The sequence below is a fragment of the Heterocephalus glaber genome, unplaced genomic scaffold (genome assembly GCF_053883595.1).
Source record: "Heterocephalus glaber isolate CG9 unplaced genomic scaffold, H.glaber_assembly_v1.0 deba00001610, whole genome shotgun sequence".
Lineage (NCBI taxonomy): Eukaryota > Metazoa > Chordata > Mammalia > Rodentia > Bathyergidae > Heterocephalus > Heterocephalus glaber.
The window spans coordinates 15,472,907-15,500,835 of record NW_028258381.1 but is presented as its reverse complement, the minus strand read 5'-3'; the positions used below and the strand labels follow the sequence as shown (position 1 = coordinate 15,500,835).

The 27,929-nt window shown below is 48.4% G+C and overlaps 1 protein-coding gene and 2 long non-coding RNA genes across 4 annotated transcripts in view; 1 reads left to right on the top strand and 2 right to left on the bottom strand.

Annotated features, from left to right (window-relative positions):
- Positions 1 to 949: 949 nt before the first annotated feature.
- Gck (glucokinase) lies at positions 950 to 10,675 on the bottom strand. The gene is made up of 10 exons (XM_004839925.4): positions 10,484 to 10,675; positions 7,784 to 7,946; positions 7,237 to 7,391; positions 6,270 to 6,389; positions 5,374 to 5,469; positions 4,973 to 5,072; positions 3,515 to 3,698; positions 2,600 to 2,755; positions 1,987 to 2,220; positions 950 to 1,908 (listed from the first exon to the last, which is right to left on the bottom strand). The coding sequence occupies exons 1-10, from the start codon at positions 10,523 to 10,525 to the stop codon at positions 1,767 to 1,769; spliced, it is 1,392 nt and encodes a 463-aa protein (XP_004839982.1). The 5' UTR covers positions 10,526 to 10,675; the 3' UTR covers positions 950 to 1,766.
- Positions 10,676 to 10,732: 57 nt separating this feature from the next.
- The window catches only part of LOC101722018 (uncharacterized), a 28,497-nt gene continuing 11,300 nt past the window's right edge, over positions 10,733 to 27,929 (top strand). Inside the window, exons 1-3 of one of the 2 annotated variants that reach the window (XR_002393224.2) lie at positions 10,733 to 10,883; positions 19,512 to 19,613; positions 21,685 to 21,807. This is a non-coding gene — a long non-coding RNA (uncharacterized LOC101722018). The remainder of the gene's footprint in view (positions 10,884 to 19,511; positions 19,614 to 21,684; positions 21,808 to 27,929) is intronic. The other variant, XR_015445442.1, reaches the window with a different exon arrangement.
- On the bottom strand, positions 16,821 to 18,486 carry LOC147822619 (uncharacterized). Its single transcript, XR_015445443.1, has 2 exons — positions 18,380 to 18,486; positions 16,821 to 16,941 (listed from the first exon to the last, which is right to left on the bottom strand). It is a non-coding gene; the product is annotated as an uncharacterized LOC147822619 (long non-coding RNA).

Sequence of the window (27,929 nt, the reverse complement as noted above, 5' to 3'; positions counted from 1 at the left end):
TTCAATTCAGATCAATAACCTACCATTGAAAAATCAATGAAATACCATAACTGCAATATGAAGAAGTTGGAAGCCATGACTTTTTTTTTTTGGTACCAGGGATCGAACTTGGGTCCTTGTGCTTGCGCAGCAGGCAGTGCAACCACTGAGCTAAATCCCCAGCCCAAGGAAACCATGACTATTAAAATCCATCCCAACATGAAGGCTCGAACACGAGCGCATGCATCCCAAAAATGAAGTAACCAGACGCTTGTGTCAATTTACAACAAGAAATTTAAACTCAGGAGCACGAGGAGGATCAAAAGTAATTCCACATGTGAAGTACCAGAAAAATGGAAGATTTCAGGATGATTTTCCAAAATTACAACTTTGGGTTAAGTTCTGAACGAAACACAGTGCCGTTGTTCCTAACTTGCTGGGTAGTTTCTCACATGGAGAAATGAATGTGCACTTAAGTCTCACGAGGATGTGTTTATGTCTCTGCATTCATGCTGCATGAAGATGGCATTAGGTCCTCGCTTGGTATTTCACCTGCAGGAGCCTCTGGAAGGACCTTAGAGATGACAGGACATTTTGTACCCCTGGTCTCTACTCACTGTCATATCTACATGGCTCTGAGGGGACAGGGCCTTGCTGAGAACAACCTGCACCAGGACTAGCCTGTCCCCAACCTGAGAAGCCCTGCCTGGCACCCCCCTCATTCCACGGGCAGGCAGGGGCCTGGCCTAGCACAATGCTGTTCAATACCCCAGCTCCCCAAGCCACCCTGTTCCTGATCACACAGCCCAGCCTGTCACACTCCCTGTTCCTCTGGGCACAGCTGGCTGGAGGGGACAGCAAGTTCCAGGAGACACTGAGGTCTACAGAAGCTGTGTGCATGCCACTGTCTCTTCAGTTACTGCACCACGGCTCTTGTGGACAGAGGTCAAAGAACAAGGCACAGGCATGATTAAAGCTTTTAAATTTTTTAATTAAAAACCCCACAGGCCCAGTCTGGGCATAGAGAGGGTCATGTGGCACATGGGTGTCCTGATGAGGACAAGACAGGGGTCTGGGGAGGCCCTCTGAGGTGTGCAGGATGCTGTTGGGAGCGTCTTTCTGGGCCAGTGTAAGAGCCAAGGACACCATCCTGCCTGTGAGTGCAGGTGGGGGTCCTCAATAGTTCGGGGACCCCTTTGTGGGTCCTCTGGCATCTCCTGTGAGGAGCCATGCCAGAGCCACAAGCCACTCAGGGGTGGGGCTGTGTGAAGGAAAAGGCCGCTCGGGGACACCTGCAGCCTGGGAAGCACTTCCGCGCTGCTGGGGCCCTTCCCGTGGGTCCCAGGCCTCCCAAGCCACAGGCGAGAACACACCAACCTAGTGACAGCAGCCCTCACTCCCCTTGGGCCCTGGCCTCATCTGGCCAAGCTGCTGGAGATGCCTCCCTTTGTAAGGTGAGCCCCAGGGAGGCCGGGCTATAGCCGGGTCCAGAGGACCCCTTCCCAGGCCAGACCCAGGGAATACTTCCTTCCCAGGGCAAGCAGGCAGCCGAGGGTAGGCAGCGTGGAACTGCAAAGTCCTGAGTGATCCACTTCTTTCCGGGTACTGGATCCCAGCCAAGGAAGGCGAAGGGGGTCGGAGTCTCTGCCTGCTTTTCCTGGAGGCCACCCCAGCCAGGACTGGGGCTGCCCCGCCACTGAACTAGAGAAGGGGCCTGCTGGGATCCAGGAGCCTCTCCCGTCCTCGGAGCAGCGGTGGCCCCGCGTCCGCGACCTCGCAGGCCCTCACTAGCCCAGCATGCAGGCCTTCTTGCAGGCCACCGCGGACACCAGCGCGGCGCCCCGGCCGCTGCCCTCCTCAGACTCGATGAATGTTATCTCGCAGCGGGGCGCCAGCCTGCGCACGCTGGAGTGGAACTGCTCCTTGAAGCTGGAGGGAAGAGCAGGGTTAGGGTAAGGATTGCCAACCAGTTCTCCCTCACGTCCGCCCGCCCATCCGCGCGCTCACCTGGGGTGCAGCTTGTACACCGACCCGTCCACGCCCACGGTGATACGCAACACGTCCTGGCTGCGGCTCTCGCGCATGCGGTTGATGACGCCCGCCAGCCCAGCGGAGCACATGTGCGCAGCGCGCGTGGACACGCTCTCGCAGGCGCGGCGCACGAGGTCGCAGTCCGTGGGCGAGGGCCGGAGCCCCAGGGTGCTCAGGATGTTGTGGATCTGCTTGCGGTCACCCGGGTCGCTGCGGGGGGAGCGGGGGGGAGAGGCTTCGCTTAGGCCGGGTGGCTCCAGGGTCGGCGCCGCCAGGGACCCCTCCCCCAGCCTGGGGTCTCTGCTCTGGCGACAGGGCTGGGCTCGGAGCTATGGAGCGTAAGGAGCCCGCAGGGGACAGACGCCCTCCCGGGCTCCGTCCCCAGGTGCTTCGGTGCCATCAGCCTCGCCTAGGACTCCCCCGGCCTTTAGTATCCGAGCCCCTTCGGTTCCTCGCCCTTCCAAGTCCTGCTCGGTCTCGCCCCCGGCTTTGCCCCTTGCGTCCCTCCCTGGCGGGTCCCCTCCTTCCCGCGCCGCGCCCCGCCCCGGGCCCCGGCCCCTCCCCGCCCCCTCCCCGCCCCCGTACACACCTCTCCACTTGCGACACGAAGCGCGTCTCGAAGGCTCCGCGCGTGCGCAGCTGCTCCGAGGCCTCCCCGTGGAACAGCAGGTTCTCGTCCACCAGCTTGAGCAGCACGAGCCGCACGAGCTCGCCCATGTACTTCCCGCCGATGAGCTTTTCGTACCTGCAGGCGGCGCGGTGGTTATGAGGCCGGCAAGGAGGTGCCCAACGCCCCTGAGGTGCCGAAGTGGCCCCGATTGCCCTGATTTCTGTTTCCCGCGGTCCTATGCTTTGCGGAAATTTCAGGTGTGAGGAAGCCCAAGTCCAGCTCGGTTGAGGGCGCTGGGCGGCGCTGCTACTGGGCCCGTGCACGAAGGGTTGGGAGTCCAGGGCCCAGCGAGGGCTTCAGTTCTCAGTGGGCAGTCAGTTGGGTAAACTAAGGCCCAGAGGGTAGTGCGCAGTCTGAGGCACACCCCAGAGCGTCACCTGTTCTCACTATGTGAGCCTGCGTATTTTCATCTTGAAATACCTTTAATACTCCTGACCTAATAGAAGCCCGAGATGAAGCTCGTAAAGTACTTAGCAAGCGGCTAGCGAGTGACAGCCATGATTAATGACAAGCTCTGAGCGTGGGTTTCCTAGATACGCTCTGCCACCTGCAGCACCCACAGAATATACTCATTCTGCAGCGGGGACGAGCCTGTGCCTTGGGGAACTCTGAGTGACACCAGGTCGGCCCTCGTGCGGGCCTCCCAGGGGCTCTGGGCCCAAGGTCACCCGTGAGAAGGGGAGAGGTATAATCACCACCGCACTCCACATGGCACTGGTGGGCTCTAGCAGAGCAGACCAGGACTGGGCTGAGGGAAGGAGCAGCCGTTTAGAGCAGCCGTTAACTGCTGCTGCACTCAGGGGGCGCCCAGAGCAGGGCTGGGGGCGTCCTTACAGCTGCTGACCGGGGTTCACGGAGCTCTCATCCACCATGCGGTCGTACTCCAGCAGGAACTCGTCCAGCTCGCCAGAGTCCCCAAAGGCGCCCCACTCGGTGTTAACGCACATGCGGCCCTCGTCCCCTTCCACCAGCTCCACGTTCTGCATCTCCTCCATGTAGCAAGCATTGCAGCCCGTCCCTGCGGGGACAGGGCGCCTCAGGTCTCGTCTCAGGGCTGCAGGGCTGGCTGTGTGACCCAGGGTGGACCGGCCAGTCTCTGGGCCGACCTCTTCCCTGAAAGAGGTCGTAACACCTTCCCCACTGTTAGGTTTAGGTCTAAAATGCCCCCCAAAGCCTCAGTGTTTGGAAGATGATTGGATTATGGGGGTGCTATTGCTTGAGTTGCTGTTAGAAGGTGGGGTCTGGGGAGAACAGGCAGCTACTGGAGGCGTGGCCTGGGAGGGTCTCTCTCCCTCCCTGGCTCCTCCCTCATCTCGGCTTCCTGGCTGCCCTGGCAGAAACAGCTTTCCTCTGCCCAGCCCTTGCCATCATGCAAGGACTGAAACTTCTAAAACGTGACCCAAAGTAAACCTGTCCTCCTTAAAGTTGTGGGTGTCAGGTAGAGGTCGGGAGAGAACTCAGGTTGAGGCACTTTGGGAGCTCTGCGGGAGGGGCACAACCAGGGACAGTGGGGATTCATGTGGAGTTGTTGGACTGAAAGACAACTTCCCATCCTAAAGGTGAGAATGAAAGTAGAAGTGGGAAACAGGCGGAGAGGCAAATCGAGGACAGGCTGGAGCTCAAGAGAGACACGTGCGTACACGTGCGTGCCTATAGTGTTGCTTATGCGTAGGCACACATGTACCCTATGTATAAAACACACATACAATTGGGGAATATGCATACAGCTGGGAGCCTGCTCAAATGCTTAAATACACACATGAACTTTCAGAACTGGTTCAGAAGGGCCCATAGGTGCAAATACTGTAGGAGGACTTTCTGGGAAGCTAGGTCCCAGTACTCATGCGCACAGTAGATGACAGATGAGGTATGGGGGCTGTGGCTCCCTCCCCTAGTGCCTGTTTCCCTTGGGCAGGGGCGGCCTCTGGGGTGGGAATAGGAGGTTGGGGTGGGACCAGGCAGGCCCACGGAAAGACCTTCTAGGAAAGGGTGACACCACTTTCTCGATCCTCTTCCACTTGGACGAATCTGTCCAGTATGGCTAATTAACTGGATAAAGTGTTTTAATTACATCCGGTGTGTGTTTGCATCTGGTGGCCCATGTGATGTCCTGGCCCTGCAAGTGTTGAATCTTCCTGCTGTGCACAGTACCTGCCACAGCCCCCGCCCCCACCCCTGGGCCACCTGGCCCTGGCACGAGGCCCTGCACAACTGCACTGGACATTAGAGGTTTGTTCCCCTTGCTGCCCCTGTAGGCCCCTGTGCATCCTGGGAGGGGTGAGGAGCCCTTACCCACAATCATGCCGACCTCGCATTGGTGGTCTTCATAGTAGCAGGAGATCATTGTGGCAACTGTGTCATTCACCATGGCCACCACGTCCATCTCAAAGTCCTGCCAGGGAGTACAAGGTGAGCTGGGCATGGGCCAAACACCTGTGATCCCAGGAGGATCATACGTTGGAGACCAGACTGGGCAGCTTTTCTTGTCTCAAAAAATAAAAAAGGGCTGGGGTGTTGCTCAGTGCAAAGGCTCTGGGTTCATTCCCCAGTACTATAAAGGAGAGAGAAAAGGAGGAGAAGGAAGAGAAGGAGAAGAGAGGGAAGAGGAGGGGAAGCAGAAGCTGGGATGATGGGGGTGTGAGGAGGGTCCTGGGGGGCAGATCAGCCCCTCTGGGCAGGCAAGGTGTCCTCACCCCTCTCCTCTTGATGGCGTCTCGAAGAAGCCCCACGACGTTGTTCCCTTCTGCTCCTGAGGCTTTGAAGCCCTTGGTCCAGTTGAGGAGGATGCCCTGTGGGGAGAGGAGGTTCATGCTGCTGGCTCCAGGCAGGGAGCTGGGCCCTAAACTAGCTCCTTCTGGCCAGGGTACACATGCCACCACTGGGCAGTTGAAACAGGCTCTCAGCATCCACACAGCTTTGCGCCTTGTCAGGGATGATTCTCGGTGACTATCTCATCTTTCTGCAGGGATGGGTCCCAGCCAATTTAAGAATATGATTATGATTGGGTGTGTACCTGTGTGTGTGTGATACCAGAGGTTGAACCCAGGCCTTGAACATCCAAGGTGAGTGGCCCGCCACTGGGCTGCATCTCCAGCCCTAGAATGTTCTTACAAAAAGCCCAGATGTTTCCCCAGAAGGGCAAGGCAGGTCCCCCGGAGCAGTGTGGTCTGTATAAGGTCCAGGTTCCTCCCTGCAAGCCCCCTGCTGCATGCAGGCTACTACTGGGCCACCCTATGTCTCTGCAGGCCTGGATGTTGCTCTGGCTGCTTTTGCCTTGAGCCACGACCTGACTTGGTTTCTGACCCAGAGGCCTCATGTGTACATATCTATATAGAGGGTGTGTGTGCACATGTGTGCGTGTATGTGTGTGTGTGTGACGGTGTAGCCGTGGGCTACCTTGGGAGTTTGAGGTGGGTGGTGAGGCAGGTGGAGGCAGCTGCCCTTTCCACTGCAGGCAGCAAGAATCAGCTTATGTTCTGCTTCTTTTCCAATGCTTCACAGCCCGCATGTGCCAGGGCAATGATTCAGCCCATATCTCCACCCTTCTGTGTGCCCCTCTGCTCCCCCACCCTGCCCTCCACCTGGCCACCTTGTCGATGTCCTCGTGCCTCACAGGGAAGGAGAAGGTGAAACCCAGGGGCAGTTTCTTGTGCTTCATCTGGTGCTTATCCAGGAAGTCGGAGATGCACTCGGAGATGTAGTCGAAGAGCTGGAAGACACAGTGAGCTGGCCATTAGGTGCAGGGCTGGGCCGGCCAGTAGCCCTCACTGGGCTGGGGTCACAGTGCTTCCCAGGGTGTCGGACCCGGACTGCCTGGCCCACCCTCAGCTCGCCTCCTGCTGTTGGCCCGGACTCAGGCCCCGGGGCTCCCCCATGGCAGCCCCGGCTGTGCCATTGGCCCAGTCCCCCACTAGAGGACAGGAGGCGAGGCCTCAGACCTGGCTGGCTGCTCTGTGAGGCCCAGGTGGAGGCACATTCCCGGCCATAGCTATGACTTTTGTCTCCTTCTCTACTTCTGGTGTCCTGTCTGCAGATGAACCAAGCTCACTTTTGGGCCCCAGGGCCTGGGGTGCCCACTCTATGCCTTGCTGCCCAGTTCTACTAACAGACAGCAAGCTGTAGGCAGGTGAGGGCTGGACAGTGTTTGTGGGGGCTTCTGCCTGGAACCTGGCCCTTAGGGCTGCTCAATTTTTTGTTTCTGGTTTTATTTTCTGAGATAGGGTCTTGCTGTGTAGCCCAGGCTGGCCTCGAACTCATGATGATCCTTCTGCCTCAGCCTCCGGAGTGCTGGGGTTTCAGATGTGCACCATCACACCCTGCTCAATTTTTATATGTTGACGTTTCCTCTGGGAAAGTGGACAGAGAACCACCAACTGGGGGTCTCTGCCCCTGCAGCCTCTCCAACCCAATGAATCCCTCCTGCAGCACAAGGACATGGGACTTGGGACCCATTGGCCAGGCCTAGAGACTCTGCTGAGGCCTCTGGGCTGCCTCCTGCCCGGTGGGTGAGTGGGTGGATGAGCCCCGGAGCTCCTGGTGACCTCACCCCGGCTCACCATCTCTGCGGTGCCCGTCATGGCGTCCTCGGGGATGGAGTACATCTGGTGTTTGGTCTTCACGCTCCATTGTCCCTCCTCCCCCTCCCCCACCTTCACCAGCATCACCCTGAAGTTGGTGCCCCCCAGGTCGAGGGACAGGAAGTCTCCGACTTCTGCAGACAAAGAGAGACACACTCAGGCTGCATTGCCTGGCAGGCTTGGCCTGGGAGGGACCCAGGCAGTTGGCCTGGGACAGTGGGATGTGGAGTCACCAGCCCAGACTTTGGGGGCAAGTGGGAGGGGTCAAAGGCACATTGGAGAAATGTCAGTGGGAACCGCAGCCTTAGCCAGAGCCCTAGGAGCCAGTGAGGGCCTGGACTCGGGATGGGGCTGGGGTCCCCAAGTGACCATGGAGAGAGGTCCCCTATTATGAGATTTAAAAAGCCAGTGGCATCCCAGGGCTGGACCTGTGGAGCCAAGGGTGGGTGAGTTGGGGACATTATCACATGTGCAGGGCTCCTTTCTGGGGACAGCAGAGCTTCTGGCAGTGCCATCCCTGCGGTACCTGAGCCTTCTGGGGTGGAACGCACGTAGGTGGGCAGCATCTTCACGCTGGCCTCCTCGTGGGTCTCCAGCCGCAGTCCACGGTCCATCTCCTTCTGCATTCGCCGCATCACCTTCTTCAGGTCCTCCTCCTGCAGCTGGAACTCTGCCAGGATCTGCTCCGCCTGCAGGAAGGGTGTGCACTCGGGTCTCCTGCTGGGGTGACCCATATTTCCACGCCACCCACCACAGTTGAAGGGGAAGAGTTCTGGGATCAGCCCTTGACATTACCCTGGGTGTGCTGGAGGGGCCAGCAGCTTTTGTCCCTGGTGCTATCCTTGTGGCCCAATGTCTGGCAGCACCTCTTGGTGGCCCTCAGATCAGGGGTAAGGGGAGAAGAGGGGCACTTCCCGGGGAGCTGGTGAGACAGGGCTGGAGCCCATCAGGAGGGTGGGCAGCTGGCATCACTGTGCAAAGACCTGGTCGCCCTTCCTCTAGGGCCTTCTGGAGTAGAGGGGCCAGCCAGCACTGGTGTGCACAGGGTGGCTGAGGCAAGGCTGGTTGGAGTGAGCCACTGTGCCTGTCCTCTGGCCATCAGGGGTCTGCCAGCCAGGCACGGCATCCAGGGTGTGGCGGCTGAGCCCAGGGGGCGGGTCTCTGTGCACTAGTGTGAGGCCAGGAAGCTCAGGTTCGACCAGCGCCACTCCCATGGGTGTCTGAGAACAGGCCTGGACTCCAGTGAGGGCAAACCTGGGGTCCCCAGTGAGCACAGCCCCGTGCTTGTTCCATTTGCCCTGCAGTGCACATTCATGGAGAAAGGCCACGTGGGCACTCTAGACAGTGGTAAGCAAAGCAAATCTTGAAGATACTTTCAAGCCAGGCATATAGTCATACTACTCTGAGAGGCTGAGGCTGGAGGATTGCAAGCTTGAGCCCAGTCTGGGCAATTTAGCAACTTAATGAGGCGCTGTCTCAAAATAAAAAAAATTAAAAAGGGCTGGGGATGTAGCTCAGCGCTCTGGGTTCAGTCCCCACCACTGCAAACAAAAACAAACCAAAACCCCAAAAGATATTTGCATTTTTAACCAAAAAAGAAAAAGTAAAGCTACTCTGATAAAAGCCATAGATCCACTTTTTTGTTGTTGTTGGGGTTTTTTGTTGTTGTTGTTGTTGTTGTTATTGTCTTTTAGACAGGGTCTCACTGTGTAGTTCAGGTTGGCCTCAAACTTACTATGTAGCCCAGGCTGGCCTCGAATTCACAGCAATTCTCCTGCCTCAGCCTCCGAGTGCTAGGTTTACAGGAGTGCACCATCAGCTAGGATATAGATCCACTCTTTATAGGAGCTTGCTCTCTTTTGTCTTATACAGGAGCTGGAGATGCTCTGAATTACATCCAGGAGACAACACGCCATTTGCTGCTGCTGCTTCTTTTTTTTTTTGATACCAGGAAGTGAACTCAGGACCTTGTGCTTTTGAGGCAGGTGACAGAACCACTGAGCTAAATCCCTGGCCCCCTTTGCTTCTTCTTCCTCAGATTTTTAGAACCTGGATTTTGTTCAGGTGGTAGGGTAGCACATTAAGGCAAGACTAGGCTTGGCCAAGCACAGCAATTGTATCCTTTTTGGCATTGGATATGTGGCCCAGTTCTGGTCAATGGCAAAGGAAGGGAATACTGATTTTAGCAGGAGGGAGAAGTTCAGGGCTCCCCACATTTGTGAGCATGGCTGTATGAGGGTGTGATGACTGGCAATGCAGCAGCCATTTGGCAACTATAAGGAGACAAGGCCGTTAGCACACTACAGATGGCAGAGAAGAGAGATTGATGCTGGGCCCCCCAACTCTACTTGCAGGCTATGGAGCAAATAATAACCACTGAAGCCACAGATAATGAGTAGATTGGTTTCCTGTAGCCGAGAGCACTCCTAATGCATATGGACCCCTAGTTAAGAGTCATTTTTAAAAGGGCCCCAGACTTAAACTTATCCCCAGGGAAGATCAGAAAGGAAAGGGTCTGACAAGGGCTCTGACAGAACAGACTCATCCCCAAGATGGCACTGTTCTGCCACTGGGTATGGGCAGGAATGCAGCTGGGGTTTTGGGAGGATAAGGGCACAGGGAGTGGCTAGGGGATGTCCCGCTGGAGACACACACTGGGCAGCCCTCAGTATGGAGATGCCCTTAAGGCCTCGGAGGTCACCCAGGCATCCTGGTTGGATAGCAGAGGAGAGCCATGAGGAGGTCCGGCAGGATGCAGCAAGCTGACTTTGAGATCCCAACCCATCCCCAGAATGTAGTGAAAAGCAGGGCACCATGGAGGGCTGGGTTTCACGGTGAGGACAGTGGCGGGCTCTGTCCAGCCCTGGGGGACACCCATGGGACCACAGGCTCCTGAACATCTGGGCGAGGGGTCCAGAGCCTCCCCAGCAGAGCCTGGCCCCTCCGCTCCCCGGTGCTGGGGTGGTCGTGTGCGCAATGCCAGCTGCCCACATGCTCGCAGCACTGGGCATAGCCCCAGTTGGGGCTTTTTCAGCCCAGCACCAAGTTCCTGGGGCTCCTGAAAAGGGGACAGCGGCAGCCCTGTGAGGAGGGTGAGAGCTGTATCCAGGCCCCCCAGAGGCCTGCACACCTTTGAGGGGTCCCCACCTGCTCGCCACCCCCGGCCCCAACCTGGCTTCTGCAAACTGAGGATGCTGGCCGGGGCCCTGGCTCTGGTGACCCTTACCAGCGTCAAGGCTGCCTGGACTCTGCTCCTGGCCTCGTCCATGGCTGTCTGTCTGAGGAGCCACCAGGGAGGTTTGGGGAGTGGAGCTGCCGCTGCCTGCTGAGGCTGGAGTGTGGCTGCCACTGTGGTGTCTGAGGACACCTTGGGCGGGTGAGGCTGCCTGGCTTGAGGTGCTTCTGGCTGAAGCACTCAGTGGGCAGCTACTGAAATACTCTGCCCACTGTGGCGGGGTCAGGGGCAGGGCCAGAAGGGCAGAGTAGTCTCATGGGGTCAGGGTTGCCAAGGGCCCTGGGCTATGGGGCAGGCTGCCATGCCCACAGAGCACAGGATGAGACTGCAGCTGGGGGCATGGCTGAGCCAGCGGGTGCACTCTCCACTCCTGGACGCTCAGCAGAAAGAGGTGACTGGCCATCCGGTCGCGATGGGAAGGGGGATCCCTTGGGTTTCCAGCTGTGGGGGGCCTGGCGTGCATTGTGAACAGACTGGGGTGCCCCATGGTGCTCTGGTGGGAGGGAGTCACCCGTGTTAAGAAGGCCAGGGGTGTGTAGGAAGGTGGCTTGGGTCACAGTGGGGGACCCGAATGGGCAGTGGAGGATCCGGGGCTCAGATGTTCAGGGGAGTTCAGTGACTCGAGGGTGTAGGGTCCCCCATGCCCACTGACACGAAGCTTCCTGGCCACACGAGCAGGAGCAGGTGCACATCCCCAGGGCTGCCCTGAGTGATCCCCAAGTAAAAAATATGAGCTTTAGTCAGCACTCTTCAACTGTCAGTCAAAGATCCCATCTCAAAGCACCTTGATCCAAAAAAACCCCCAAAAGTGGGGCAGTCATTAGGTTTTGCCACTTCAAATTTCAGGCCCAGGGCTGACTCGGGACATACCTGTGGGGTGGAGATGCACCCCCGGCCCCTCCTTGGGCTTGCCTGGGAGTGACCCCAACAGACCCTGCCCTGGCTGGCACCTTCCAAGCCCTGCTAAAATTAGCCACAGTTGCAGGTGGGTCAGGGTACAGAGGGTTCCTTGTGGAGATGCTGGGCTCATCCGCCAATGGCCACTGTGGTCCCCCCGGAGATGATTGATCCTTTTCCCAAAATAAAGCAAAGACGGCCTCACCAGACCTCATGTGACAGGTCGATGACCCTGCACCCCTTGTTTGCTGTGGGGGCAGGGCTCCTGTCGGAGCTCGGAGCTGGCTAGGCCGGGGATCAGCTGCCCCGGAGCCATGCTGCTGACAGTAAGGCAGGTCCAGCTCTTCTTGCTCCTTTCCTTGGGTGGCGAGGCCATGGCCAAGAACTTGGTGTGTGTGCTGTGTGTGGTACTAGTTATTGAACCCAGGGCCTTTGCACTGGGCTACAGACCCAGCCTGTTATATTTTTTAGTTTGAGACAGGGCCTTGCCAAGTTGCACAGGCTGGCCTCGAACTTGAGATCCTCCTGCTTCAGCCCCCAGAGTAGCTGGGATTACAGGCCTGTGCCACCACACCTAGCTCTGCTCAGAACTTTCCAGAAAAAACCCCAGAGCTATGTGATAATGGGCCAGGATGTTTTCGCAGGTGGTGAGCTCCCCATTGGGGTGGAGAGGAGCGGATTACAGTGGCCCTGCTCTGGGTTCCCATTGACTTTCCTGACCTATCTGTTCAAGGAGCTGCCTCACCGGCCTGGCCTGATTTTCATTTTCATTTATCTCAAGGAAACAGTGTTACAAATTCAGTCAAGGATATCAAGATTATTCCTTCAGGTATCAAAAAATGGCACAGGTCCCACATATCCAAATGCTGTATAGGGAGCTGACTAAATAAACGTGCAGTCATTGCAAATGGTGAGGGGAAAAAAGAAAAGAAAAGAAAAAGAAAATGGTGAGGTTGATAGATGGTTGTTTAAAGGAACTGTTTATTTCTTAACTTTTGAATTTTTTGAGACAGAGTCATGCTATGTAGTTTAGACTCGTCTTGAACTGATTATGTAGCCCAAGATGGCCTTGAACTCATGATCCTGCCTCAGCTTCTGGAGTGCTGGGATTACGTGTGTTCTACCATGTCTGGTTTAAAGGAACTGTTTAAAGGAACCTGGTAGAAGCCACGGAGAGGGACCGGAGCCTGGGCCATGAAGGACGTGTGGCTCCTGTCTTTCTTTGGATTGTTCACTGTGGGGAGGCCACTACCATGCCACTTGGACAGTCAAGCCCTTGGGAAGATCTAACCCAGGAGGAAGCCCCTGTCCCCAGGCTGCATCCCCACCAGGCCTGTGGTAGAACCTCTTGGAAGTCACAGCCCCGCCAGGCCCCTTGAGGGCAACCTGAGCCGCTTCTGAGTTTCTGCCCTGCGGAGACCTGTGAGTTGGCAAAGGTTTGTTGTTTAAAGTCACTGAGTCTGGAGGTGATGTGTTCCATAATACTGCTAACTACAGGTGGAAAACAGAAAACATGGTATGGTCCGTTTTGTCACAGATACATGTTGGTGATATAGAAAATATACATATGGGAGAGTTAGGTGCAATGGTGCACACCTGTAATCCCACCTGCTCCAGAGGCTGAGGCAGGAGGATCGAAGGTTTGAGGCCACCCTGGGTACCTAGATGAGACCCTGACTCAAAACAATAAAGAGGGATGGGGATGCAACTCCAGGGTAGAGCACATGTCTAGCATCCACATCACCCTGGCTTCAGCCCCCAGCACCAAAGAAAAGGACAAGACTAGAAAGATTGGGTCTTGTCTACTATTTTTGCTCAGAAGTTCCAACTGTAAAGGATAGAGGCCCACAGTTAAATGGGCCAAAATCCCAGACCCCTATCCTGTGGGAAGGGAGGTGGGGCAAGGAAGCCCAGGAGCCCGCAGTGCCAGCCCTCCCCACACCCTGTGCTTGAACTGCCCCCTCATCACCTGATGCCAAGCGCAGGCCACTGATGCAACAGGGCCTGGAGGTCACCAGTGTCGCAAGTGTTTGCTCTCTGCAGGGCAGACTTGAGCCGGGCTGAGGGCCAGGCTGGGGCCCGTCAAAGAGAGGGTGTTGGGCAGCGGTGGTTTAGGGCCAGGACACCAGGGACAGTGGGTAAGGGGGAGCTGGGATCGGAGACAGCAAAGTATGCTGGGGTCCTATGCCACAGGTAGTGTGTGATGCCAGACCCTGACACTGAGTCCACTGGGCCCATGTGCTGTGGGGAGACTGAGAGCGAGGCTGAGCTGGGAGTTAGGGGTCTTCCCTGGATGCACCAGCCAGAAGGCCCTCAGCCAGGATACGCCCAGTCATTCTGATTCCAGGTTATAAGAGTTCAGTCTTCTTGACCAGATGTGGATCTCTCCAGGGCCAAGCTACACCTGTAGGTATGTGAGGTTCCCAGCAGGAGCCCAGAGGGTGACTCCGCCACTCACTGGCCTGCCCTGGGGCTGGGGGAAAGTCCCCTTGCATTTCTGCACTTTGGTTTTTTCATCAGCAAAGGGTTGTCGCACCTCACCTTCCTCACAGGGCTCCTGAGAGGGGGCAGCGGCATAATGCAGAAAAGGCTCTCAACACACATGGGTCCTTCAATTCCGTGTATCTGCTGTTGCCACCAAAGGAAGTTCCATCATGGATTAGAGTGGAGGACATGGGCAGACCCTGTCCCTACAGCAGGTCTGATGCCAAACTCCCACCCTTAGAGGGCCCTAAAGAGGCAGGCCAAGTGGTACAGCCTCTCTGCTGCTGCTCCTACACTGAACCAGTGAAGCTTCTGTCTGAAAAGGGATCGACCAGAGGTGACATCATTGGAAATAGAAGATTATGAAGTTCCAGGGGTTGGTGCTTCCGTCTAAACAGGCTTTCAATTATTTTTTTTAAAAAATCTTATAAGAATCAACTACTGCCAGGCATGGTAGTGCTCGCCTGTAATCCCAGCACTTGGGAGGCAGAGACAGGAGGATTACCTCAAGTTCAAGGCCAGCCTGGGCTACATAGTGAGTTCAGGGCCAGCTTGAACTACAAAGAGAGACCCTGTCTCAAAAAAAAAAAAGAATCAACTACTCTAGAAACTGGGCTCTGATTTGACCCATGTGTCACCCACAGGAGGGCCTGGTGAAGGGAGAGGCTCATGATGGTTTGTAAGGGGGTGACAGAGCTGAACCAGCTACCATCTGCCATCTGTAGCCCTCTGGGGTCACGGCGACCATTTCTGTGCTCCTGGCAGCTGGATGGAACAAGGTGGGCAGAAAGGATCTCACCTTCTAGTTTGGGTTGTGGCTTTTGGTTGATCTGGTGGATCCCTAAGGGACCAGACCATAGCCTGTCTTTGTTTCTGGCCCTGGGGCTGCAGTAGCTTCCTGGTGAAAGCTGTCAGAGACTTAGAGATATACATGCTGGGTTTTCTGTTTGTTTGTATTGGTACAGGGGATCATCGAACTCACGACCTTGCGCTTGCAAGGCAGACGCACAATGCCACTGAGCTAAATCCCCGGCTCTGTTTGTTTTTTAATCTATACATTTAAGTCATTATTTTTCAGCTCAATGCTAACTGCAGAAACATCAGAACAGAAACACCAGTCACCATACAGAAAAAAATACAGGCTTTGCAGAAATAGTTCGGAAAAATCACAATACAAATGGACAACTGCAGACCTCAGCAAGCAAAATATGAGAGGGAGAATCTGATTTCCAGGATTACCATATTGTGCTACTCCAAATGCCTAGCTCTATAAATATTACAAAGCATACAAAGAAACAGGGAAATATAGTGCAATCATAGGAAAAAATAATTCAAAACCATTTCTAAGAACTATTCCTTAGAAAGGCCAAGTTAAATCCCAAGCTAGCTGAAGGAAAGAAATAAAAAACATAAAAGTGAATATAAATGAAATAGTAGAAAACAAGAGAGAAAAATTAAGGAGAACAAAAGTTGGTTCTTTGAAACATTCAACAAAATTGATAAACCTTTAGCTAGATTTTAGAGAGAGAGAGCGGGAAAGAGAGAGGGAGAGGGGGGAGGCCCAAATTACGTAAGTCATCAACAGAAAAGTGGACATTATTATCAATGTTACTGTGAACAACTGTAAATCAATAAATTGGATAATGTAGGTGAAATGGGAAAAATTGCTGGAAACACATGAACTGCCAAAGCTCTCAGGAAGAAATTTTGAAAAATTTGATTAACCTAAAAGCAAGTCACAAGGAATTTGAGCTAGTGATTAAAAACCTACCAAAAGAAACAAAACAAAACAAGACACCAGGACCAGACAGATGGCTTCACTGGTGAATTCTACCAAACCTTATAAGAATTAACACCTGTCTTCTCACCCTTCCAAAAACACCAAAGAGAATGAAATACTTCCTGATTCATTCAATTTTCCTGATTTTGAACCCAGAGAATGAAAGCTACAAGAAAGCTATGGGCCAATATCCCTTATGAATATAGATGCAGAAATTCCCAACAAAATGCTAGCAAACAAAAGGGATATGCAGCATGTTAAAAGGATTATACACCATGACCAAGTGGGATTTATTCTAGGGATGCAAAGGTGATTCAACATATAAAAATCAATCAATGTAATATACCACATTAATCAGATAAGAGAAAGAAACTAGATGGCCTTATCAACTGATTCAGGAAAGTATCTGAAAAATCCAGCACCTTGTCATGATCAGAACACTCCAGAAGGGAATTTCCTCAACAGGACAAAAGGCATAGGTGAAACTCATACAGCTAACATCATACTCAGTGGTAAAAGACAAAGTTTTTCCCACTAAGATCAGGAACAAGGCAAGAATATCCACTTTTGTTACTTCTAGTCAACATAGCCCTGCAATTTCTAACCAGACCAACTGGGGAAGGAAAACAAACAGAAATTCAACCTGGAAAGTGCTATGGTCTGAATGTGTCCTCTCAAAATTCATATCCAAAATCCTAATCCCCAAGGTGATGAGATTAGGAGGTAAGGACTTGAAGAGATAATTAGGTCATAGAGGCAGAGCCTTCATGGATAGGATTAATGCCATTAAAAAGTGTCCCCTACCCCCAAAAGCTTCTGTGTCCTTCCACCAGGGGGTCAGGGGACAATGAGAATGTGGCGTGAAGAATGGCCCTCACCAGCTGACCTTAGATTTCCCAGAATGCACAACTGTGAGAAGTAAATTTGTGTTGCTTATACATTGCCCAGTTTATGGTATTTTGTTATAGTATCTAGGATGGACTAAGACAGAAAGGAAGAAGTAAAAGTATTTCTGATGACAAGAACTTCCATGTAGAAAGTCATAAATCACTCACTAAAATGTTGTAGCTAAAAACCTCATTCAACAAAGTTGTAGGATACAAAAATTATGACACACAAATTAGTTGTATTTTTTATATACTAATGAAAATAACCCAAACAAGAAACTAAGAAAGCAATTCCATTTATGACAGCATCAAAAAGAATGAAATACTAGGGCCAGGGATTTAGCTCAGTGGTTCTGCCGCCTGCCTCACAACTGCAAGGTCCCGAGTTTGATCCCTGGTACCTAAAAAAAAAAAAAAAAAAAAAAGGAAATACTTAGAAATGAACTTAATCAAGGAGGTGAAAGACTTGTACACTGAAAAACTATAAAACATTGCTAAAAGAAAGTAGAGGAGGCCAAAGTAAATGGAAAGACATTGTGTTCATGCATTAGAACACAATATTGTTGAGATGCTATATCTACCCAAAATGACATTCAGATTCTAGGTAATTCTTACCGAAATCTCAAATTTTTTTTTCAGAAGTGGGAAAACCTATCTTACAATCTATATGGAATCTCAAAAGACCCTGGATATTCAAACCAATTTTGGAAAAAAAGGGCACAAAGACAGAAGAGTCACTTGTCTTGATTTCAAACTTACTAGAAAGTGTTGACCTAGTGACAGACGCATAGACCAATGGAATAGAAGAGTCCAGAAACAAATCATCTCAGATATGATTACTTGGTTTTTAGCAAAGGTCCAAGATCATTTAATGGGGAAAAGAACAATTTCTTCAATAAATAGGGCTAGGAAAATTAGATGTGTAGAAGAATGAGTTTGGACTATGACAAAAAATCCTTTGACCTTAGATTTGGTAATGAGTATTCTTCTAACACTGGGGATTGAACTCAGGGTCTTGTGCCTGCCAGGGAAGTGCTCTACCACTGAGCTACACCCCTATCCCTGACAATGATTTTTTCAGAGTGAGACAAAATGTATGTGCAGCACAAGGAAAACCAGGTAAATCAGACTTCAGTGGCATTTAAGAGCTGGGTGTGGCGTTGCATATCTGTAGTTCCAGCTACTTGGGAAGCTGAGGCAGGAGGATTGCTTGAGTACAGGAAAGGGGATATAGCAAGACCCTCACCACAAGTCACAATATGCCCCTCTCCCCCAATTAAAGCTTTGTGAATTGAAATATTTGCAAATCTTATTTGTTAGGGATTTAATATCCAGGGTTTAATATAACGAACTCTTACGACCCAACCAAAAAGATAAAAACAAAAGATAAACAACCGAATTTATTGGGTAAAGGATTAGAACAGACATTTCTCCCATGAAGATTTAGGAGTGGACAAAAAGTACTTGGAAAGATATTCACCATCATCAGTCTCCTGGGAAAGGCAAATCAAAACCATGAGCTGCCACTTCACATCCACTAGGACAGCTGTATTAAAAAAGGAATAAAACCAGAAAATAGCAAGCATTGGCAAAGATGAAGAAATTGGCAAAGGAGAAAGTGGGTCCCTCATCCACTGCTGGTGAGAAGGTAAAATGGTTCAGTTGCTATGGAAAACAGTTTTGTAATTCATCAAAAGATTAAGCATAGAACTACTATGTGATCCAGTAGTTGTACTCCTAAGTATATTCTCTTAATTAATTGAAAACAGGAACTCAAGCAGATAATGCAGTGTCCACAGCAGCATTACCCACAATAGGCAAAAGGCAGACAGAACTTACCTGTCTACCAACAGAGGAGTGAATAAGGAGCTTGTTGTATATGCTGGTCAGCGGTGGAAATGAATGAAGTTCTGAATAGGCTATCACGTGGCTAATCCTTGACCACGTTATGCTAAGTAAAAGGACTTTTGTATGAATTCCACTTATATAAATATAACAGGCAAATTGACAGAAACAGAAAACAGAATAGTGACTACTAAGGACGTGTGGGGAGTGGGAAGTTGCTGAGTTCCTGAATGGGATGATGAAATCATTCTGGGAATGGTCGGCTGTTGCACAATGCTGTGAGTGTACCTAATGCCACTGAATTGTAGCCTTAAGAGTGGTTCATATGGCAACTTTTATGGGTACGCATTTCATCACACCTTTCATAAGAAAGAATAATTAATCAGCTAATCTATTTCCATTGAGCAAGTGGGTTTTTCCTCCTTGAATGGAATCACCACTTGTCACACCGATGTGCTTATCGCTTCAGCCCTGCTGGGATCCTGAGGTCTGGGCTATTCCAAAGTGAGAGTTCCGCCCCGGGGTAGGTTTCAGCAAAGGCCCATTCAGACAAGTCAGTAAGCAAAGGGACGCAGTGCTGTGTTGGAGCTTAATCTGTGGGGCTGCTCCCCTCCAGGTCTTGCCATTACTTAAGAGGGGGAGGAGGGTAAGCAGAGAGAAAGCAGACAGGAGAACTTTGCTGTGGTTCCTGGCACATTTTGCTTCCTGTGAGCAAAGAGATGAGATGGTGGCCAAAGGATGTGACAATGTGTGCGTTAAGACCAGAAGATGGTGGGAATTTCAGTCCACCCTGGAGGTGGATCTGGTGTCCCCTCTAGGAACACACATATCCAAGCAAGGGGCCTGCTTAGTGAGATTTTGTTGTTGATTAGGGCATGCCCTTGTTTTCCATTCTTTCTCTTTCCACACGGGAATGTTTATAGTGGATACAGCTATAATTTAGGTTTTAAGTGTCCCCTAAAGGCCCATGTGTTAATTAAAGGCTTGGTCCCCAGGATGGTGCCCCAGGGAGATGGTAGAGCCTTTAATAGGTAGGGCCTAGAGAGAAGTCTTTAGGTCATTGGGGGCATGGCCTGGAAGGGGATCATGGGAGTCCAGCTCCTTTCTCTTCTCTTTCTCTTCCTAGCCATAGATGAATGGTTTTGCTCCACCCCATGCTCCTACCATCATGTGCTGCCACAGAGCTAAAGTAATAGTCAACAGACCATGGACTGAAGTCTCTAAAACTGTAAGCAAACTTAAATCTTTCTCTCTCTCTTTCTCTCTCTCTCTCTCTCTCTCTCTGGGTTTTTTGAGACAGTCTCACTATGTAGTCCAGGTTGGCCTTGAACTCACTGTGTAGCCTAGGGTGGCCTCAAACTCACGGTGATCCTCCTGCCTCAGCCTCCTGAGTGCTGGGATTACAGGCATGCACCACCACCCTGGCTCTGTTCCAATTTAGTACACATGCTGCCTACACAAGCAGGGTCCACTTAGTGTTTAACTCCTAGGGACCTTGGCATCTAGCAAAAAAGACAAATGACTTCCAAACTGACAAAGCTACGGGGGCTTTGGGAACTGATAGGTTTTCTCTGGAGCAATGAGTCAGGGCTTCTTAGGGCTCTTTCTTGCAGCCCTTGGCGTAGAAGAAGCACATTCCAGAGAGGGGACTTCAGGACTCACAGTAGTATGAGCATCTCAGGAGGCTCAGAGCCAGGTACACAGAGGGGCTGTCGGCCCCTAAGGCTGAGGCAATGCGGAGACTATTGCAACGCAATGCTGTGCACGTTGGAAGGGGAGGCACTGTTCAAGTGGCATTTGGGTCAAAGAGGGACTCTGCCTTAGATTACAGGCCTATTGGGGCTTCACCCTGAGCCCAGCCTTTTTAAAATTTTTTATTTGAGGCAGGGCCACTAAGTTGTCCAGGCTGGGCTTGAACCTGTGATCCTCCTGCCTCAGTCTCCCAGAGCGCTGGTCTTACAGTCCTGAACTACCACCCTCGGCTGAATTTCAGACTCTTTATAAATGAATGACCAGGAAAGCCTGGCTAAAAAGTGTGGCTGATGGACAAAGCGCCATGCAGGGAAACATTCTAACCTGAATATGCACTTAATAAAAACTAAGTGGAGGCCTGGGGATTTACCTCAGTGGTTTCGCCGCCTGCCTCGCAAGCACAAGGTCCTGAGTTCGATCCCCAGTACCAAAAAAAAAAGTGGAAAATCAGTGAGCAAAGCATTTTTCTCAAGATGCCAAAAACTCCAACACAGAGAAGATACAGTAAACAAGAGGAAAATTGGAATAAAGGAATCCATAATGATACAGATAGAAACAATACAGAAAACACACAAACAGAAGCAACTGTGATTTGATCAATAAATCCCAACCTAGTTCTTCTTAAGATAAAACAAACAAATAAACAAGCAAAAACCCAATAAACTGGGTATGGTGGAGCACACCTATAATCTCTGGGAGGCTGAGGCAGGGGAATCACAGTTCTAGCCTAGCTTGGGCAATTTAGACTGAGTGAGACCCTGTCTCAAACAACAACAACAACAACAACAACAACAACAACAACGAAAAAACCAAAAAAACCTAGAGATGTAGCTCAATGCAAAGGCTCTGGGTTCAATCCCCTATACCAATAAATATATAAATAAACAAAGCAATAGATAGATAACTAGATGAATAAAATAGATGGGCACTTGGTATTCTGATGAAGCACAGCAGAAAAGACATTATTAAACAACTTCAGGAATGAAGAAGGGATTTCATTACAGAGAATTTTCTATGCAAAACTTACATCAATAGATGTTATAAATAGATAGGATATGGAAGATTTTCAAATAATATAAATTATCAAAATTGAGGGGAAAACTTAAACGATAGAAGAAATGTTAACAAATGGTGGTCCTAGAAATCAGCCTTGGAGGTAGGTCCTTTTGCAAATGATGAGATGAGGATCCCTCACTGGTGGGGGGCAAGCAATGGCTCTCCCTGTGGCACCACCACTCTAGGGGGCCGAGACAGGGGGATCACAAGTTTGAGCCCAGGCTGGGCAACTTAGTGATTTAGCAAGACCCTGTCCCCAAGTAAAAAATAAAAAGGGCTCAGGATGCAGCTCAGTGCTAAGGCCCTGGGTTTAATTCCAGTACTACAGAAGAAGAAGAGGAGCAGGAGGAGGAGGCCATTGCAGCCCGGTGTCACCTGCCCAGTGAACTGCCACTCGGTGTTGGTGTTGACGGCGGGGCCTCAGTGCTCCTACGGCAGGGCAGACACTTTCTTGTCCCCTGAGAGCCAGTGTCCCTCCCTCTTCCCCACAGGGTCTCCATTTGCTCAGGGTTGGATGGCAACGTGACCCACCTGCCTTGGGCTCTGCCCACACCTGCTGACAGAAGCCCCCTCTGCTCCGAGACATGGCTGGGTCTGTCTGTGTCTCTAGACAGGTATGGCTCCCATGATGCAAGGGCGAGACCATCCACCAACTCCAAGCCAGCTCTATATTTTGCTTCCCCTTGGAATGGGGCAGCAGAGGCAATAACTGACCAACCACCCTGATCCTGGATGAGGACAATGCCTGGGAAGAGAAGGGAGCAACGAGACTCTGTGGCCGTTGACATTTAGTACAACAGTCTACTTGAACCCTCTCCCCATGGCCTACATCCAGGAGAGACCAGAGGGCTGATTGCATTTCCCATCTACCAACAGGAGCAGTAACTTATCTTTTTCTGTTTTCTTTTTTTCTGAAAACTGCAGTTCAAACTGCAGAACCGTTTTTAAAAATTAATTCTATTGGTACATTTTAGGTATACAATATAATGACATTCATCATTGGAGATTTGTATATCTTGATTCTTATTTATCATATCAGATTGATTATTTTTTCAAATTTTTCTTTTTCATTCTCTAGTTCCCGCCCCCCTCTACATTTACTAGTATAACTACTAAGAGTTATGACACTCTAGATAGCTAGTTGACTTTATTACTGTTGAATACTGTTCTATTGTTATTGAGGTAAAGTTGTTCCATTTAGTAGATATTTACTGTAGGTCAGTAGTGGGTCAATAATTGTACTGTAGGTCACATTACAATTATAGACCTCATTTTTATGATTGAGCATGGTACATTATTGGCCCTTAAGGGTATTCAATACTCAGTTTGTAATTGATGCTGATTTTATTACTGTAGCCAAGGTGATATAATGATATTATTAATTGGTTTTCTTGGGATCTCAGTATCTGGACTGCCTTAGGGTCATTGACAATAGTGTGGTACAGTCCAGGAGAGCTGAGTACTGAGCCAAATATCCTGCAACCTCCCACCCCAAATAAATGGAGGTGGTTGGTTCCTGGGACAGAGGCAAAGGCCTATAGTTAGCCATGCCCAGGGACAACACTGAAAAGTAGAAATTAACTAGTGAGGTCTCCACACCAGTAACAAAGCTTTTCACTACAATCAATCTGTAAGCCTCAACACAAAAACAAAAAACAAACATACAAAAAAATGGAAATATGAGAAGGCAGGGCAACAAATTGCCTCCAAAAACTCCCAACTCCCCAAAGCTGATGTATAGGGCATTGATGGGGAGGAAACTGAAAGCCACAGACCTGAATTATTTGAAATGATATAAAGGGAGATAACAAAACAGATCAATAAGGCATTTGGCAAGCTCACAGAAGATATAAGTAGTAAGATATTGGGCCCAATAAACTTAACATTTACAGAAGACACTAGCAAAAAGCTAGCAGAGGTAAACAATCAATGCAAAAACATGAATTACCAGCATAGAAAAGAATTAGAGACCATAAAAAGGCTCCAAAGAGAAACTCAGGAGATTAAAACTTCTGTCAAAAATATGGGCTGCAGAAGTGACCAGTGGGAGGACTGTATCAGAACTAGAAGACAGGGCTGATGTGGATGACCATAAATCTTTCAAGATATCTTGAAACAGCAACAGAACATAAAAAATGGATCCAACAACTCCTAGATTACACAAAGAAGACTAATTTAAGATTGACTTGAATTAGTGAAAAATCAAAAGACAAATGGCATAAAAATCTTGTTTACTAAAAAAAAAAAAATACTATTTTCTGAAATAGTAGCAGAAAACTTTCCAAATAAGGGAAAAGAATTTAACATGCCGATAAATGAGGCATATATAACCCCCAAATACCCACAATCAGAAAACAACCTCTTCATGACACATCAAAAATCTCAGAAATCGAAAACAAAAACAGAATCTTGAAAGGGGTTAGAGAAAAACAACAAAATCACCCATAAAGGTAAATCCATTATAATTATAAGAGACTTCTCAATACAAAGTTTAAAGGCCAGGAGAACTTGGGGTGAAGTGTGTCAAGCCCTAAAAGAAAACAATTTCCAGCCCAGGCTGATCTATTCTGCAAAACTATCTTTCAAAATTGATGGAGAACAGGCCAGGGATGTAGCTCAGCAGTGCTGCACCTGCCTGGCAAGTGCAAGATCCTGAATTTGATCCTTGGTACTGGAGAAAAAAAATTTGATGGAGAAGCATAAGGTATTTTCATGACAAAGAGCACCTAAAGAAATTCATGACCACCAAACACTCCAAAACATTCTGAAGGATATCCTAGAAATAAACAATAAAGCTAATAATGACAAAAGGTGTAATAGAATGTATACACGAGGTAGAATGAACAGTTAAGTAGAAGGGAAAGATAGGAAATCAGCAACAAGAAAATAAGGCAATGACAGGAATAAATCAATACTTATCAGTAATAACTCTCGATGTGAATGGTCTCAATTCCCCAATCAAAAGACACAGACTGACAGAATGGATCAAGAAACCAAATTCAATGGTATGCTATATAAAAGAAACACATTTAACCCCAAAACAAACTCACTGACTAAAGATCAAAGGATGGAAAACAATATTCCATGCAATGGGAACCCCTCCAAAAAAGCAGATGTAGCTATCCTATATTCAGACAAAGTGGACATCAAGTTAAAACTGATCAAAAGTGGTAAAGAAGATTACTATGTTTTAATTAAGGGAACAATCCAATAGAAGAGATAACAATTATTAACATATATGCACCAAAGAATGGTGCACCCAACTACATAAAACAAGTATTACATAAAAGACCAGATAAACATAAACACAATTATAGTGGGGGACTTCAATACCACATTATCACAAAAGACAGACCAAGTAGACAAAAAAAAATCAACAGTGAAATATCAGAGTTGAATAAAACCTTAGAAAAAATGGACTTAGTAGATACCTACAGAGTATTCCACGTAACAACAAACACATTCTTCTCAGCAGCACATGGAATTTTCTCTAAAACAGACCACATGCTAGCCAATAAAGCAAGCTTAAATTAATGCAAAAGAATTGAAATTATACCTTGCATATTATCACTTCACAGTGCAATGAAACTATAAATTGACAGAAAAGAAAACACAGAAATTATGCAAATGCATGGAAACTAAAGAATATACTTAAATACCCCGGCCCATAGTAGGTGTTTTTAATCACTGTCTTGCCAGCCTCCCCAGATCTTGGTTTAAATCTGTCTGCATTTCTATATTAATTATTTTCTACATATCTACTTATTGTACAATATTCTTTGCATTTGCCATTTTTAATTATTCTCTGGGAGGGATGGATTTAACAGAAGTTTGTAAGTTTCTTGATGATTGTCAGAGGTTAATATCTCTTACTGCTGACTAGATGACTTAATGAGTAATAAAATGCTCACCTAATGAATAGCCAAGAGAATACCTTTGTGTATCTCCCCAGAGTCAAGGGGACTAAACACATGAAGTTCCTTTTAGTCTGGTTTGTTTTTAGTTTTGTTTTTTGCAAGGTTATAGTTTCACTGCCTGAGTTACTGATAAAATCATTATCATGTTCATCCAGTCAACATGATGTTCTGCAGCTTGAATATTGATGATGTGTGATTATAAAAGACTTCATTAAAGTCTCTTTCTAGTAAAAAAAAATACACTTAAATAAACAATGGGTTACAGAGAAGTCAAAGAAGAAATAAGACTGCTTCAGGGGCTGGGGATTTAGCTCAGTGGTGCCGCACCTGCCTCACAAGCACAAGGTCCTGAGTTTGATCCCTGGTACCCCAAAAAAAGAAAGCTACTTCTAGAGCTAAATGAAAATGCCAGTATAACATACCAGAATTTACAGGACACAATGAAAGCAGCCCTAAGAGGGAAGTTGATAGCTATGAATGCCTACATTGCAAAAACAAAGTGAGTCCAAATAAATAACCTAATGATGGACCTCATGTTCCTAGGAAAACGAGAACAATCCAAACCCAAAGCTGGTAAAAGAAAGGAAATTATAAAGATCAGAGCAGAAATTAATGAAATTGAGACAAAAAAATACAAATAATCAATGAACCAAAGAGTTTGTTCTTCAAAAGAATAAGCAAAATAGGCAAATCCTTAGCCAATCTAATCAAACAAAGGAGAGAAAAGACCCAAATCAATGCAATTAGAAATGAAAAAGGTGAAATCACAATGGGCTCTGCCAAAACAAAAAAAGATTATTAATAACTACTTTGCAAACCTGTATGGCAATAAATTGGAGAATCCAGAAGAAATAAATTCCTGGATGCATATGAATTATCAAAACAGGCAATGAAATGGAAGCAATAATAAAAAAACTCTAATCAAATTCAGTAGCATAGCTGGATATACAAAGTCAACACTCAAAAATCAATAGCCTTCTTGTACACAAATAAAAAACTCATTGACAGAGAAATTAGGGAAACAACACCTTTCACAATAGCATTCCCCCAAAATTAAATACCTAGGAATCAATATAATGAAGGAAGTAAGAGACCTTTACATTGAAAACTACAGTACTGTGAAAAAGGAGATCGAAGAGACTATCAGAAAATGGAAAAATATCTCTTGTTCTTCAGTAGGAAGAACCAATATAGTGACTGACCATGGCTGTCCTTCCAAAATTGTTATACAGATTTACTGCAATCTCGATCATATTACCCATAGCATATCTCACAGAATTAGAGAAAGCAATCCTAAAATTCATTTGGAACCCGAAGAGACCTAGAAGAACAGAATCAATTCTGGGCAACAAAGGCAAGCCAGGGGCATCACAATCCCTGATTTGAAATTATATTACAAAGCTACTGTGATAAAAACAGCATGGTGTGGGCAAAAACATACAAACAACAAAACAAACAGACCTGAAAAATCAATGGAAAAGATTAGAAGACACAGAAACAACTCCAGACATATTCAGCCACCTTATCTTTGACAAAGGAGCCAAACAGCTTCATTGGAAGAAAGATAGCCTATTTAATAAATGGTGCAGGCAAAACTGGCTTTCACATGCCAAAGATTAAAACTAGACCCATGTCTTTCACCATGCACTAAAGTAAAATCGAAGTGGATCAAAGATTTAAATATTAAAACAGAAACACTAAATCTGCTGAAAGAGAGAATAGGCAGAATGCTTGAGGACATAGGAGTAGGCAAAGACTTCATGAACAAAACCCAGACTGAACAGGAAATACTACAAAGAATCAACAACTGGGATCTCATCTTATTAGAAAGCTTTTGCACAGCAAGTGAAACCACCAACAGAGTGGAGAGATAACCCACAGCATCGGAAAATTTTTTTTTAAACCAGCTGTTCCTTGGACAAAGAAAGGACTAATATCTAGAATATATAAAGAACTAAAAAAATCAGACCCCCAAATTTAAAGACCCAATTCAAAAATGGGCATTTGAAATGAATAGACACTTAGATGAAGAAGTAGGAACAGCAAATGAATATATGAAAAAATGTTCAACATCACTGGTCATTTGAGAGATGCAAATTTAAAAAAAATTAAAATCTGATATTCCATCTCACTCCAGAAAGAATGGCTATTATCAAAAAATCAACCAAGGGCTGGGGATTTGGCTCAGTGGTTCGCTGCCTGCTCTGAAAGCACAAGGACCAGAGTTCGATCCCCAGTACCAATAAAATAAAATAAATAAATCAACCAATACAAATGCTGGAGGGGCTGTGGGGGAAAAGGGGCCCTTCTCCACTGTTGGTGGGACTGTAGACTGGTCCAACCACTGTGGAAATCAATGTGGAGATTTCTCAAAAACTTAAAACTATTCCCCTTCTTGGTATCTTCCCGAAAGAATTAAAAGCATCACACCACAGCAATATATGCACAGCCATGTTCATAGCAGCACAGTTTGTAATAGCTAAATCTTGGAAACAGCCCAACCAATGAGTGGATAAAGAAGATGTGTGGTTTTTTTTAATGCAATGGGGTACTACTCTGCCATAAAGAAGGATGAGCTTCAGACATTTATTGCTAAAAGAATGGACCTTGAGACCATACTCTTAAGTGAAATAAATTGGACACACATGTTTAAATACCACATTGTTTCTCTGGTGTGAGAAAGTGAAAGTGGAAATAAGGACTAAAATGTGTAATAGATACTAGGAAATAGGAAGAAAATTTTCAAATGGGAAGGGGAACAAGGGAGGAGGGAGGGAGAAAGGAAGGAAGGGACAAGAAAAAAATATACATAGGGCCGG